This window comes from Fukomys damarensis, unplaced genomic scaffold, assembly GCF_012274545.1.
Source record: "Fukomys damarensis isolate Sample0158 unplaced genomic scaffold, DMR_v1.0_HiC HiC_scaffold_2, whole genome shotgun sequence".
Lineage (NCBI taxonomy): Eukaryota > Metazoa > Chordata > Mammalia > Rodentia > Bathyergidae > Fukomys > Fukomys damarensis.
The window spans coordinates 27,391,423-27,405,364 of NW_022900914.1; the positions used below are offsets into that span (position 1 = coordinate 27,391,423).

General features: G+C 41.4%; 1 protein-coding gene across 2 annotated transcripts in view; it reads right to left on the reverse strand.

The window, feature by feature from the left end:
- Window positions 1-13,942, reverse strand: part of Fshr (follicle stimulating hormone receptor) — a 160,871-nt gene that overhangs the window by 34,951 nt on the left and 111,978 nt on the right. For both annotated transcript variants that reach the window (XM_010615812.1, XM_010615811.1), the window contains 2 exons: window positions 13,313-13,387; window positions 10,820-10,894 (listed from right to left, as the gene is read on the reverse strand). In XM_010615812.1, the coding sequence (XP_010614114.1) occupies window positions 10,820-10,894; window positions 13,313-13,387 (150 nt within the window). The remainder of the gene's footprint in view (window positions 1-10,819; window positions 10,895-13,312; window positions 13,388-13,942) is intronic.

Sequence of the window (13,942 nt, forward strand, 5' to 3'; positions counted from 1 at the left end):
TGCTCTGGACACCAGGCACATTTACTCTCACTTTTCCCACACTGCACACCTTCGCAGCTATGGTGTGCTGTGCTGAAAAGCGGGATGGACTGGGTTAGTGTCTGACATTGCTGGCTTCTGGTTTCCATTCTATCAACTATTTCATCCTCATCTGTATATTGGGAAAAATACCTACATCATTGTTTCAGAAGATAGGAAGATAAGTTGTGTGAACAAAATGCAGAGTTCAGAATCTGCCATACAATAGGTGATTAATAGGTAGTATCAGTCCCCCCACCCCAATAATTTCTTCATCTAAGTTTTGAGCTTGGGCAATTCAGTTGCGTCTCCAATCCTCAAGCTAGTTATCTATAAAATGAAACCTCTTCCACAGGCTTCTATAACACTAAGAAAATTACTAGAAAGTGACAATGTTCCTTTAATTCTGATTCCTCTTACCCACCACACCTCACCTGGCAATGCCTTATACAGAAGCAGTGTTTACACTTGTTGGTTGCATTTCCCTGCAAAACTCTGCATACCCTGTCTCTTGTTCCTTCCCTGCTTTATACCAAGTTTTTGCAGGAGAGAGGGCAGCATTTTTGCTCCATTTATCATGAGGCCTAGGGAGGTTCATTGCTTGCTTGCATCTTCTCACAAGCAGGGCCAGGGCTGGATCCTGCTCTTGGGCTCTTGCACAGGGAGAGGTGCTTTTCCCTGGAGTCTTGCTGGGTGATTTTGTGTCCCTGTGGCTCTTGTGGCTTGGTCCTTGCCAGAGAAATGGTGCTGGATGAACTTTATGAGGGAAGTTGCCTAATTGCCTCACTCTCAGGCCCCCTAGCAATCTGCCCTCTTCCCAGCTCGGCTGTCTTTGCATCCGAGTGGATGAGAACTCACCGCCTTTCACTAGACATTATTTGTGGGTTCGCTGATGTGGGTAGTTTGTGATTAAACCACAGAAGAACATTTTTGCCATGACTGTTGAAGATGAAAATATTCTTCCTCACCACATTTGTCACGTCAGTGTTCACACTCTGCAACATCCCAAGATATTTCTCTAGAAACAGCAGCTGCTTCCTTCTACTGAAACAAAGAGCTCCAATGCCAGGCCTACTGTGAACAGACCCTGCACTGTATGGGCCAAGAGATAAACTGGACATAAGCCCTTGCTCTAGATAGGGTGTCCATGAAATCAGGGTGACATCTCCTGTCATTTCATTGCTCCCCAGTTCTGAGCCAGTGGATCCACCTTACTGGTGAGTCAGAGGCGTATTCCTCCTGCAGCTGTGGCCTCAAGGAAGACAAAAATCATGCCCAGCTGGACAAATTAAGAGATTGAGATCAGCTGGGACATTCAGCTAGCTAGTGTCTGCTCCAGGAGCTCACAACCTCAGAAGACATATCGTAAATGATGAGGTAGATGAAATGAGTTGTCTTTATAGAAGCGAAGGGAAAACAGATCTTCCTCAGCAAATATTACTGAGGGAAGCAAGAACTGGGTTTCTTTAGTGATATGTCCGTAGCACATGAGAAGGATTCCCTGGTACATTGAGAGGGATGGAAGCTGGAAGGAATTAATTTGTGCAACATTCTCCCTCTTCATATCCTATCTACCCTTGCCTTCCATAGTCTCCTTTGGCCCATCCCTAAGAAAGATGGTGGCTCTTCATGTGTGACCTCTACGAGGAATAACTATAAGCCTACATTAATAAGGGCAAAAATAACCCTTTAAAAATTTCCCAGTGCCAAGGCTGCAGTGGTGGAATAAGAGTTAGAATTTATTTCTCATGGGGATGGGGCTTTGTCTGATGCTCTTTCATAGTCTACTTTCCAAGCTGTCTCATTCTATCTGAGCCCAAAGCAGGCCATGTTATCAATACATCTCTCCCAAGTCAGCTCCCATGGCTGCTGGGTGCTATCAGCCATACCCAGTGCCTCTCAGCCTCTGCTGAGGGGGTTGTGCACAGTTTTGAGGAACTGAAGTGGCGGAATGCACCCTGGAACCTGTCTCTTAGTTCTAGGAGTTGAGTTTCATATGTACTTAATTTAAGAGCAATTTACTGCTACTTTAAGATACTTAGAGTACCTACAAGATCTCAACATTAAAGGGTCTGCTTGAACCTTGGGGCCGATCTAGGGGGCGAAAGGGTCTGCAAGATGCTGGCTTTCAACCCTCGCAGAGGGACTTCCTCCTCTCAAGTGAGACCCTGCAAGGTGGGCAAGAACTTCCCAGACACAGGCAGGCAGTGACAACAAGAGTCCCAAATTTGTGGTGATCATAATACATGAAACAAGTGCGAGTAGGATAGGAGAGATCTTAGGGGACGTAGAAGTCCTTTCTCTCCTTTGATGAGCTTTTTGAAGCATATTTTACTCTTTCCATTTTTCCAGATTAAGACATTTAAAGGGAATTAGTACATTGCTGTGTGATCGGGAAAGGGAGGTGAGATTGCAATGAATAAAAACTCTGGCTGAGCTCTACTCTGCTAATCTGACACTTGTTTCTCCCTGAACCTTCTCTAGACTTGTCCTTATATCCAATTTCTAGTGACAAGAAAAAGACTGGTCTTCAAAGCGAATGAGGTGAGGATACCTACTTTGTAGGAAGGTGTATCCTGAGAAATACTACTGCAGAGAATTTGTAAACAGGCAGAATAAATGGTTAATGTGCTATTTGAGTGGATCCTGTGAACTTTTCTCTCCTTGGAAGCCCCCATATTACGGAGTTCATCATTGTCAACTCCTGGGTTTATGATTACTTTTTCCAGATTCCTATTTTGAAAATGCAAATTCCCCTGGAAAGATGAATTTCAGTAACTGAACATATTGATATCTATTGGTGGATCGAATGATTTATTGCTAATGGAAAAGACTCGAGCTTTCTTCAGAAGACATACTGAACAGGGAGGAAAGGTTAGCAGCATGAAAATATCACCATCTTTACAATCAAGAGATAATTCTTGTCCTTTTAGAGCTCATATGCTCAAGCTGAAATCTCACCTTGAACATGAATGTTCCAGAAAGAAAATCTGGCCACATTTTCCTAGAGTTAACTGTGGTAGGCAAAGTATGTCTTCCAGATAGGTTATTGATAAAAGAAGCAATTGTATAATCTCCATTGTGCCCAAGCACTCTCGTAGTCATGGCAACATCCTTAGATATTTACAACCTGACAGCCAGGAAAATGGCTAATAATTTTCTCCTAATAATCACATCTCCTGTGTAAGATAACTGGATTTTTGATAAGTGCAGGATGACTCAGTTGGAGGTGCTCAGAGGAGGTATTGGAGGGAGGGAGGCTTTTGGGGTAACCAGAAATAGGTGGGCAAAAATCCCTACTGCAGTCCCTTGAATCCATGTTTGACCTGAGAGTAAATTATAGCCAATGATGCTTTTATTTATTTATTTTTTTTACTGAACCATAGCTTTCTTGCCACCTTGCTTCACTCCATAAGTAGGTCTCCTTGAGAGACCTCGTGCCTCTGCAGTCCAAAGTATTGCCATCATGACACTGCTGCTCAAGAAGCTCCTGTAGCTTACTCTTTCCTACTGTATTATGCCTTAATTTTCCCTCCAGTCTTACCCAACCCATCGTCCAGATTAGTCGTACTCCTTGTCTTGTGCATCCTCCTGTTCGCGGAAGCCCAAGTTTCTCCCCACCCTTTGCCTACTCCATGCTCCTTTCATATGCTATACAGTTATGCACCTCTTTTTCTCATAGGAAATTTCTGTCCCTTTTATGTCTTTCCAAATAATATTTATCCCTCGTTTTAATTATATTCCCTGTGAAAAGGAATCTTGATTGTCAAGTTGAGTGACCTAGGAGACAAGTAAAGCACAGTCCTGGGTGTCTCTGGGTGGGTTGCCGATGTGCGATCTCAGCCAGACTACCTGATCTCTGGTTCTTTCTTCTCCAGCACTCTTCCCTTGCTCTCTGCTTCCTGGATGCCATGGGTTGATCAGCTTTCCTCTCCCATTCAGTCTTGCTGTTTCTGCCTTGGGGCCGGCTAACCATGGACCAAAATAAACTTCTTTACATTGCAGATGTCAGGTATTTTGTTCAAGCAAAAGAAAAGCTGGCCCCAAGAATTCTCTCTGGCCCCAAGACTATTTCATTGCTAATCTGGATCAATCTTTTCATGCCAGAGCAGTGCAACACAGCTTTTCAGATGTGTTGTTAACTTCAGGGGTTAATTGACAATCATCTTTTTTCTTCAGGAGACTGAGCTCCTTGAGGTGAGAGTTGTCCGTATATGTGTCCTAAGGGTGCCCATAGAAAGGGGTTCATCTCTTTGTGCACAAAGTCTTTCACCTCACCCTTTCTAAACCATCCTTTCCAAACAGGACTCTCCACTGTCCTTGCTATGCTTTTCTTGATACCACGACCAACACCTGACATTATTTAACAGCATTTGTCTCCTCAACTGGAAGGTCAGCACTATGAGGGCAGTGGCTTCATTTGCCCCTTCATATATGGAATACCCAACACCCGTAACAAAATCCAGGATGTTGCATGTCCTCAATAAATGATTTCTGACTGACTGACTGAATGAATGAATGAGTCCTTACTGATTGGCAAATTCATATCCAAAATGATGGAAACAAATGGAGAAGCATCAGACCTTTCTACCATGTGCATGACTAGCATAATTTCTGAAAACAAACCACTGTATGGCTTTTTTTTTCCAGCTGCTATCAGGAGACAGCATGGCTGGCCAACAAAGGGATCAGAGTGAGCCATTTGATCTATTCTGTAGAGGCATTGTATGCTTTTGTTAGAAAAGCCCTTTAATCAAGGACTATAGACAAGTTGGTTTACTTCTCCTATAAAATCACTTTTATACCCTGCCTATCCCTGCATTGCTGTGAGGTTTAAATGCAATAAAGTATAAAAATATTAAGTTATAAATCAACATAAAAATGGGAACATTATCCAACCAGCTGTATGAGGGAAGGCCTGGAATTAATTTGAATGGGGAAGGCAAGGGAGCTATGAACCACTAGTACTGAAAAGAAACATTAAAAGTCAAGATTGAGAGCCCACTATTAGAACTGTGAGGGATGGTATAGCTTTGTTTGCTGTAAAGACCTTTCTGTTTATGTTAAGTTTCTGTAAGAAGGATGGTTTTGTCCTTTGAGAAACACAAGGGATGTATTTCCATGTTTGAATGCTGATGGGTGGATTCTATCCAAAAGAAGTTGTTAAGAAGGTCATCAAAATCTTATTAATATTGAAAGGAGAAAGAGCTATCATCACCACCTGACTACTATGGTCAACACCATCAGATCTGAAATGCTTACTGTGTCCCAGTGATATATAGAAGTTTTACAATCAGCATCTTACATAATCCCCATACTAGTCTTAAAAGGTAGACACATTCATTATCCTTTAATCCTCTTTTCAGTAGAGGAAAGAATTTAGGTAAAAAGAGATGAAATCCTTTCTATGGAGACCCTTAGATAGTGAGTGACAGGGTCAGGTATTTAATAAGAATTGCTAATGTTTATCGAGATTTTTCTAGTTGTCAGTCATTCTAATGCTCTTCATTTAACGCATTTCACATAATTCCAGTGATGCAGGCAGTGTTGACATTCTTATTTTATAGAAAGGAAACAGATGTAGAGAAGCTAAGCCAATTACTGAAGGTCCCCAGCTAACAAGGGAAGGAGCTGAGTCCTGAGCCCAGAAAAGGTACACTGGTATCTATGTGCTTCCTTGAGACTCAGAGTAATCTCTTGAGCCCCTTCCTTTTGTCCCTTTAACATGCTTCCTTAAAATTAATTCAGCTTTTACAATAAAGAAGCCACTTTCATTACTACCACCAAGCCAAAGGCAAGAGAGAAACTCAGAATTGAGAAAGTGGAATTTAGCAGAGGGCTGGGGAAAAAGAAGCCTGGATTGCTGAGCGGAGTACCAGAAAGGAATCTCTGGAACCATCTCCATCTGGAGAAAGCAGATGGCAGGGCAGCCTCTATCGGTATGGTAGGGAGGTCTGATGGTCCACATCTGAGTGGAAGACAGTTTTCAGTGGGAGGTTGGGGGTTGGGCCCACACAGCTGCCTGACATGTTTGCTAAAATGGAATTATGGTTTATTGAGTAGCAAAGAAGCACCCAGCTGCCTGAGAATAACACTGACAGGATGCAAAGGCGAGAGAATATTGTGTAAACCTTATTTGCAGATCAATAGGTAATCTTTCATATACAAAAGGTCAGCTCCAAGAAGGCAGAGCAGTAAAGAAAGAAATATGGCCTGCAAATACAATAGTGACTTAAAAAAAAATCCACCCGGCTGAATACTTTGATGTATATTCTTCTAGTTAAAGAGCATTTCTTTATTCATGAGCATCTTCCCTATCCACTTCATGTTAATTGTGAACACATCGATGAAGAGCACTGATTTCTAGTTGTCCTTAATTCTGTGCCATCAAATGAGTAGCATGAAGTGGGGATCAACACAGAACTTCAGAACAATTATTTGTAAGTCTGTGTGTGCAGCAGTTAGGACGCTCAAGTTGAACAGTGGCTTACTCCATACCCCTCACAATCTCCTGCCTTGGTGCCTTCACTGCTAAACATTTATCCTGACTTAAGAAGCAAAACAACCCTGTTAAGTCAACCTTCCTGGTACCCACTGGATTCCTTCATGCATTCTGTGTTTTTCCTTTGGCTTGACACAAGGAGTTAATCATCCCAAAGGATATCTGAAATTGTTGCTATCTGACTTCCTGGTGGCCAGATTATGAGGCTGTTATGACTGGTCTCAGGCACAAATAAGCATGAAAGGAGATATGAACTGAGTTCCCTTCACCCACAGATTCATACGTTGAAACTCTAGTCTTCATGGTAACTATATTTGGAGATAGGACCTTTAGGAGACACTGAAGTTTAAGTGAGATAATAAAAATGGAACCCTAATCCTATAGGATCAGTGTCCTTGTGAGAGGTGATACTGGGGACTTGCTCTTGCTTATTCATTTTTGCTCATTTGAGCACATACACTCTCTTGTTGTCTGCCATCTGAGGATAAGGAAGAAGGAGACATCTATAAGCTAGGAAGAGGCCCACTACTAGGAACCTAATTGATTGGTATCTTGATATTAGACTTCGAAGCCTTATAATTATCTGAAATAAACTTCTCTTGTTTAAGCTGCCCTGTCTATGGTATTTTGTCACAGTTTACTAATGCAAGATAGAAGTTTAATTGCGCATCATTTCCCTGATATAACCTTTAAAATCAGAGGACTGACTGTGAATTTATCCTGATGCATGGGTTGTTGGTGGGCATGCCATCAGAGGGCAGATTTGTTCCAATCCGAGGGACATCATGTGTCCTGTGCCCTGTGCTGGAGAGGAATGCACAGCTGGGAAATGCACTGTTTTCTTAAAGGAGCAGCATGGAGTGGAATCCACACCTTCATCTGGGTGAAGAATCAAAGGGCTTAAACACTGTAAAGGCCTAGACTTGGCTTTGTGTTGGGGGTACATACAGCAGAAGATGGGAAAGGACCTTGGGCAGTATGGATTATGTAACTGTTTGGGACTGATGTTTGAGTCTCTTCAGATTTATATGCTGAAACTTTAACCCCAACATGATTGTATTTGTAGGTAGGGCATCAATATTAAATGAGGTCAGGAGGTTGGGACCTGATGGTGAGTGGGATGAAAGTCTTTATAAAATGAGGAGGATAAATAGGCTCTCTTTTCCTCCTCCATGTGCAAGCACCAAGGCAAAGCCAAGTGAGGCTACAAATGAGAATGAAGATGACTGTCTGGGTATCGGGAAGAGGACCCTCCCCAAGGACTGACCCTGCTGATGTCAGATTTCCATCTTCTGGAACCATGAGAGAGGTTTGTTGTCAAGTCCATCCAGGCTGTGGTATTCTGTTATAGCAGCTGAAACTGACTAAGACAACAGCAATTTACTTTTCAGAGTAGAAATGGAGAATTCCTTGGCAATGACACAATCTTTCCCAGATTATTATTAGTGTTTTTTTTTTCTTTTCTCTGTTAGACAGCAGGTTTAAAATGTGCTGAAAAATAACCTTCTTTCAGAAAAGAATGTGGCTGGAATCAGTCACCTCCAACTTTCTGTGAACTGACACAGGAGCCAGGAGAGATTGAGGACTCTTCACCTCAAAGTGAGAAAAGGACATTAAGGCAGGCTGGACTTGATGACAGGTGACACAGATTCAGCTTCTCCTAGGGTCAAAGGGATAGTGTTGTCTCCTTTGTTCTGGCAAAGAACCTCCTACCTCCCATCATCCTGTTGGACTCTGCTTTCCACCACAGTCTTCTGAGTTCCTCCCTCACTGTAGATCCCATTAGGAAGAACAAATGATTCTGGCCGTAGGAGTGGAGCAATGAAGGGGTCATATGCTACATCCTTTGGTTCCAAACTTTTTTGTGGCTCCTCATTCCATGTTTACTTGCTCCAACCACCATTTCCAGACATGATGTTTTTATTGGGGAGCTATGGGATGTATGTGTATGAGTAGCTCCTTTTCTTCATGAGCTTGTCCTCTGCAGGAGTGGTTGGCCTCAGCTAGATCATTTGTGAATTGTGGTGCCATGGGGGTTCCTTTTTACTTCCTAGAGTCCCTGTGTTCTGTTACTGAAGGCTCTGTGACTCCCATATTTCACTCAGGCATGTTCTTAGGGGTAAGGGGGAAAAGAAAGATGAAAAAGAACAAAAATAAGGAAAAGAGAAAAAGTTGAAGGAAACCAACTGGGTAAGAGGCACTAAGAAGTTTAGATTTGCCCAGTTATTTATATTCTTTGTACTAAAAAGTTTGCAAAGTTTTTTTTTAACAGTTATAAACTTACTTGGTTTTCATAACCACCTATGTTACAGATATGGAAACTGATGTTCAGAGATGGTAGGCTTTGTACTTAGTAAATGTCAGTGTACCCTCTGGATTCTAGTCCTTCTACTTCTTATGTATTTTCTTTTCTGTATTTCCCCCATTAAATGTAAAGGCATATTTCACCTTGCTCTTTTGGAACCCAAGTCAGATATTTTGGGAACAGCTGAAGGCCTCAGTGGTCATCAGAATTCTCTGTTGAACATTTACTAGGGTTTTCCTGGTAGACTCAGCAGAACCATTGTGCTGATCAAGGCACAGACAGGTGAAAAATGATTGATGATTGTTGCTTTACACCTCTGTCTTTGGGGGGTGGTTGGTGATACATGATTATTATGTTAATAAATAACAACAAATACACAGACATTATGATTTCCATTCTCTTGAGGAAGAAGTAGACTATGTGAGACTAAGCTGTTGCCTGTGATCAGAAGGTAGTAAATGGACCAGAAAATTCCACTTCAACGTCCAAAATCTTGTGTGTTATTTGGAAGACCCCACCATAACACCCAGGGCCCTGTCAAGCCCTCAGCTGGTTTGAAAGCCATTTTAGTGAAGAGAGCAGTGCTTTTAGTGATGGGGTCAAGCCCAAAGGATGGAGCACAAACTCCAGGACTCCCTTTGCTGATCAAATAATATGTTACTAATACAAACTTAAAAAATAAAGCTGTAATCTGTCAGAGGAAAAAATACATACATGCAAAACAAGGAAGGCAATTTTTCTGAGGTCAAGGTCACAAACTAAACCATAGCAGAAATTTTGGCTGTACTTCATTAACACTAAATTATGGCTGAGTTTTGTAAGAGGTCCGTATGACAGTCTCATTAATGCAAATGGCATTCCTTATTCCTGTTTTTGCAAATGAAAACAAAATGCAATTATATTAGTGGAATTTGCTCATTAAACTAAAGTCTACCATCAAGTGTCACCCCACCTCTATGTCTATTCCCTTATTCCTTGACAAAAAATTGGCATCTGAAATGAACAGACACTTCTCAGACAAAGAAGTAGAAATAGCAAATAAACATATGAAAAAATGTTCAACCTCACTGGTCCTTTGAGAGATGCAAATGAAAACAACACTGAGATTCCACCTCACCCCAGAAAGAATGGCTGTTCTCAAGAAATCACACAATAACAAATGCTGGTGGGGCTATGGGGAAAGAGGAACCCTGCTTCACTGCTGGTAAGGATGTAGAATGGTGTAACCACTATGGAAATTAGTATGGAGATACTTCAAGGAAGTAGTACTGGAAGTCCCATTTGACACTGCTGTCTCCCTGCTGGTTTTCTTTCCCAAGGAATTCAAAGAATTAAAAGAATCACAGTGATATATGTGCACCCATGTTCATAGCAGCACAGTTGTTGATAGCTAAAACTTGGAAGCAGCCCATTTGCTCATCAGCTGGAGAATGGATAAAGAAAATGTGATTTTTCTATAAAATGGAGTACTAGTCAGCCATAAAGAATGAGAAACTAGAGACATTTATAGCTAAATGGATGCACATCGAGGCAATACTCAAGTGAAATAAATATTATACATGTAAATACCGAAGTTTCTCTAGTGTGAGAAACTGAAAGTGCAAATAAGGACTAAAAGATATGATAGATAATTTGAAATAGGAAGAAAAGGTGCAAAGCAAAAGGGGAAATGGGAAGGGTAGGGGAAAAGAAAAATGGGAATGGAATTAACGTGAGGAAAAGAAAAAATGGAAACAGTCTTTGTAGATAGGGAGGGTGGAGGGGTTGAAGGGAGGGCAGGGGAATGGGGAAAAAACAAGAACCCAGATGGATTATGTGAAGGTGCAAATTTCCAATGATGAATGCCACTACATTGTATACCTTAAATGTACCAATAAAATTAATTGATTTTTTTAAAAAAGCAATTATTCCCCAGGGTAGCCTTGGAGTGTTTTACGAAAATAAGAAGACATAATTTGGTAATAAAGGGAATTCCAGAATATATAAATTCTTACAGATATCGGAGGTTGGGAAGGTTCTGGAAGGCCTCAGGATTGATGTACAGCAGGTTGTTAGCCTTTTCAATTCTACTATAAAACAGGAAAGTACATAGGAGTTATCTCAACAGCAAGGAATGCTGTAATACTTTTCATGTTGTGCAGAGTACTTCAATAAATCATTTATTTAGTCATCCATCCATCCATCTCTCCATCATCATCATTTGAACAGATATCAAGCACACATACAGCATTTCTTCTTACACGAACTGTGCATACTAAATATTAACCCTGTTCCATGTGATGCTCCTCACTTGGGACCTGTCTACTAAAGTCACTTTCACCTGAAGTAGAGTTGTCTTCAGCCAATGTGGCTCTCCCAGGGTTGGAGTATAGGGGATGAGACTAACATTGGGAACTGAATTTTTATCTGCTCTGGGGACAAGAGAGGAGAAGAAAAGCAAGCAGAGAGGATGAAAAGAAGCTGAGAGGGAGTAGGAAAAAAGACAAGAGAGCAAAAGGAGATGGAGAAATAGAAGTGAAATGGCAAAGAGAAATGAAGATTAGGATTTAAAAAATTGATATTTCTTAATTTTTAACCGGCTCAGAAGAGGCCAGTGATTCCTCTCATGTTATAGGCTGAGGCTTCTCCTTCACAGCTCAGGGGACGTGGTGACTTCTGCCCTATGTTGGCCTGCAATACACTATATCCTGATCAATAGTCTAGAAGTGAGCATGTTCACATTTAGGTTCCAATACAGAGTCTGTCTTTTCCTCGTCTTCTTGGATCAATGTATATTTGCAGAGATACTTTTTGTTTTTTACTTCTTCCCCATTTCATTAGCTTTTATGTTTCAGTGACCTGTAACTACCCTGACCCAAATATCAGACAGTTGTTTTAAACCAAGCCTGTATTACATGAGTCCGAGAACTTCTCCATGCAAGGAAGAGATGAAAGAGCCATCTGTTGTCCCACGGCCCATTGGACTGGGTGGAGGAAGACCTACTTGACCATGCTCAGAGACTGGCTGCCCTTTCTTGCATTTCTCTGATATACTCCCTGGGTTCTGAGACTCCAGTCAGTCTCTTTGCCCAATTAGGGACGAAGGAAGCCAAGCAGAGAGTGAAGAAAGGGAGGATCACCATGAGGGTAATGACAGCGAGGAAGAATGAGAGCCAGAGGGTGGGTGGGAGGCAGGGTGGATGGGCGAGGAAGAGGGAGTGTGCCAAATGGGCAGACTGAGTGTCGTTCCTAAACAAGTTGCTTGACACACATGTGTGAACGCATACACTTACATTTTTTATCTGTACCCTATTAATGCTTGGAAAATGCTAAATGCAAAATCCTTATTTTAAAAGAAGAGACAAGGAGCTAAGAGATTTATGATCAAGTCCTTATTCTGCTTGTCGGTTTGGCTGGGTGGCTTCAGACAGGCCTCGTTTCTCTGTGCCTTTCCCGGTGCCTCATCTGTAAAGTTAGAAGAGTGGCTCATTGGTTTTTCTAGATGTGTTCCATGGGGATTTTGTGAGAGGTTCATAAATGCTCCACAAAAGAAATCTTCCCTGTGACATTAGTTGAGAAACAATATATTTACTTGGATTTTCGAAATGTCTATTAGCGTGAAAAATTTTCTGAGTTTTCCTCTAGTTAATGAACTTTAACTTAACTTGCCCAGTGTTTTCTAATCTTATTTTATAATCTTTTCCCCTTTTTTAAAATACTGATATTTTCTTGGGTTCTTCATGATGCACAGAAAATAATTTGGAAAATTATTATCAGGGCTCTAAAGTCTCTTGCAGCCTTAGAATTTTGTGACTTTTGAATTAATTTATGGTAGTAACAGACTGGTGTGAAACAGAAGTAGATCTGTGTGAGTGCTGACATGTTTGTAAGATGTAAGACTGGAATGCCAGTGAAAGAAAGAACATTTGTTTGCAGTAACAGAGGAACCAAGGATCATTGTAACATAAATACTCTATACCAGTTGATAGGCTAATTTTAATTTACACTAATCATTTCATCACCATTATAGTAACCCCATAAGGTGTATATTTTATTCCAGCTTTTACAGATGAGAAAACTAAGTCTCAGATGGCTATGGATCTTCGCCAAGGTTCCTTGGAAAGTATGGGGTAAAGGCTAGGATAGGGTTCAGACTAGGACTACCGATGATTCATTTGCACCGTGTGGGATTATTTTGGGTGTTGATGTGGAATGGCTTTAAGTGAGATGAAAAAACAGAGGTGCTTTCTCACAGTCATGGGGAAATTTTGGGGGCTCTATAGAGCAATATCTGTGGGAGGCAGTGAGCAGGAAGCTATTCTCTGGGCTGGTGTCTGGATTCCCAAGCAGAGACTCATGGGCATCTTTTTCAGGTTGACTTTAACATCTCAGAATGACAATCTAGGGACCAGAGGACAGAACAGAGTCAGGGCCTCCAAGAAATAGAAGAGAACTTCAAAGATGTTGTCAGAATGGCTGTAAGACAACTCCCTAGCTTTGTTGCTTACATTTCATGTAAGTTGGGCAGGTTGGAGAACACATCTGCCTCTATCACTTCCAAGGCATCGTTCTGAGAGATCTCTCTGTAGAGAAAGAAACAGAGTTAAGTCAGTTCAGTTACGTTCCACTTATGCTTTCAGGGCTCAACTAGAGCCTGGTGCCAGGAGGAGTCAGGAGACACGCAGCACTCCTTTTCTGCCCTCAAAGAGGTCAGCTGTAGCAATAGAACAAAAATAACATACTAGATGCTAATAGCTGTGAGGAAAATGGAAGAATAAATTCAAAGCAATGGCTCATGGTAGAAACTGTCCGGTCTGCAGATCTAGAAATAGGGAAGATACTTTTTTAAAGGTATTTAGACAATACAAAGGATGAGAACAGACTTTACCTTCTCTAGACCAGGGTTCAGCACACTTTCTCTACAGGTCTGGAAAATAAATATTTGGTCTCTGTCACAATTACTCAGTTGACACTGCAATACCGAGAGTCATCTCACACCCCCAGGGTGTGGCTGGGTTCCCATTAAACTTCTTTTACAGGGCCGGGATTTAGCTCAGTGGTTCCGGTGCCTGCCTCACAAGCACAAGGACCTAAGTTCGATCCCTGGTACCAAAAAAAAAAAAAAAAAAAAAAAAAAA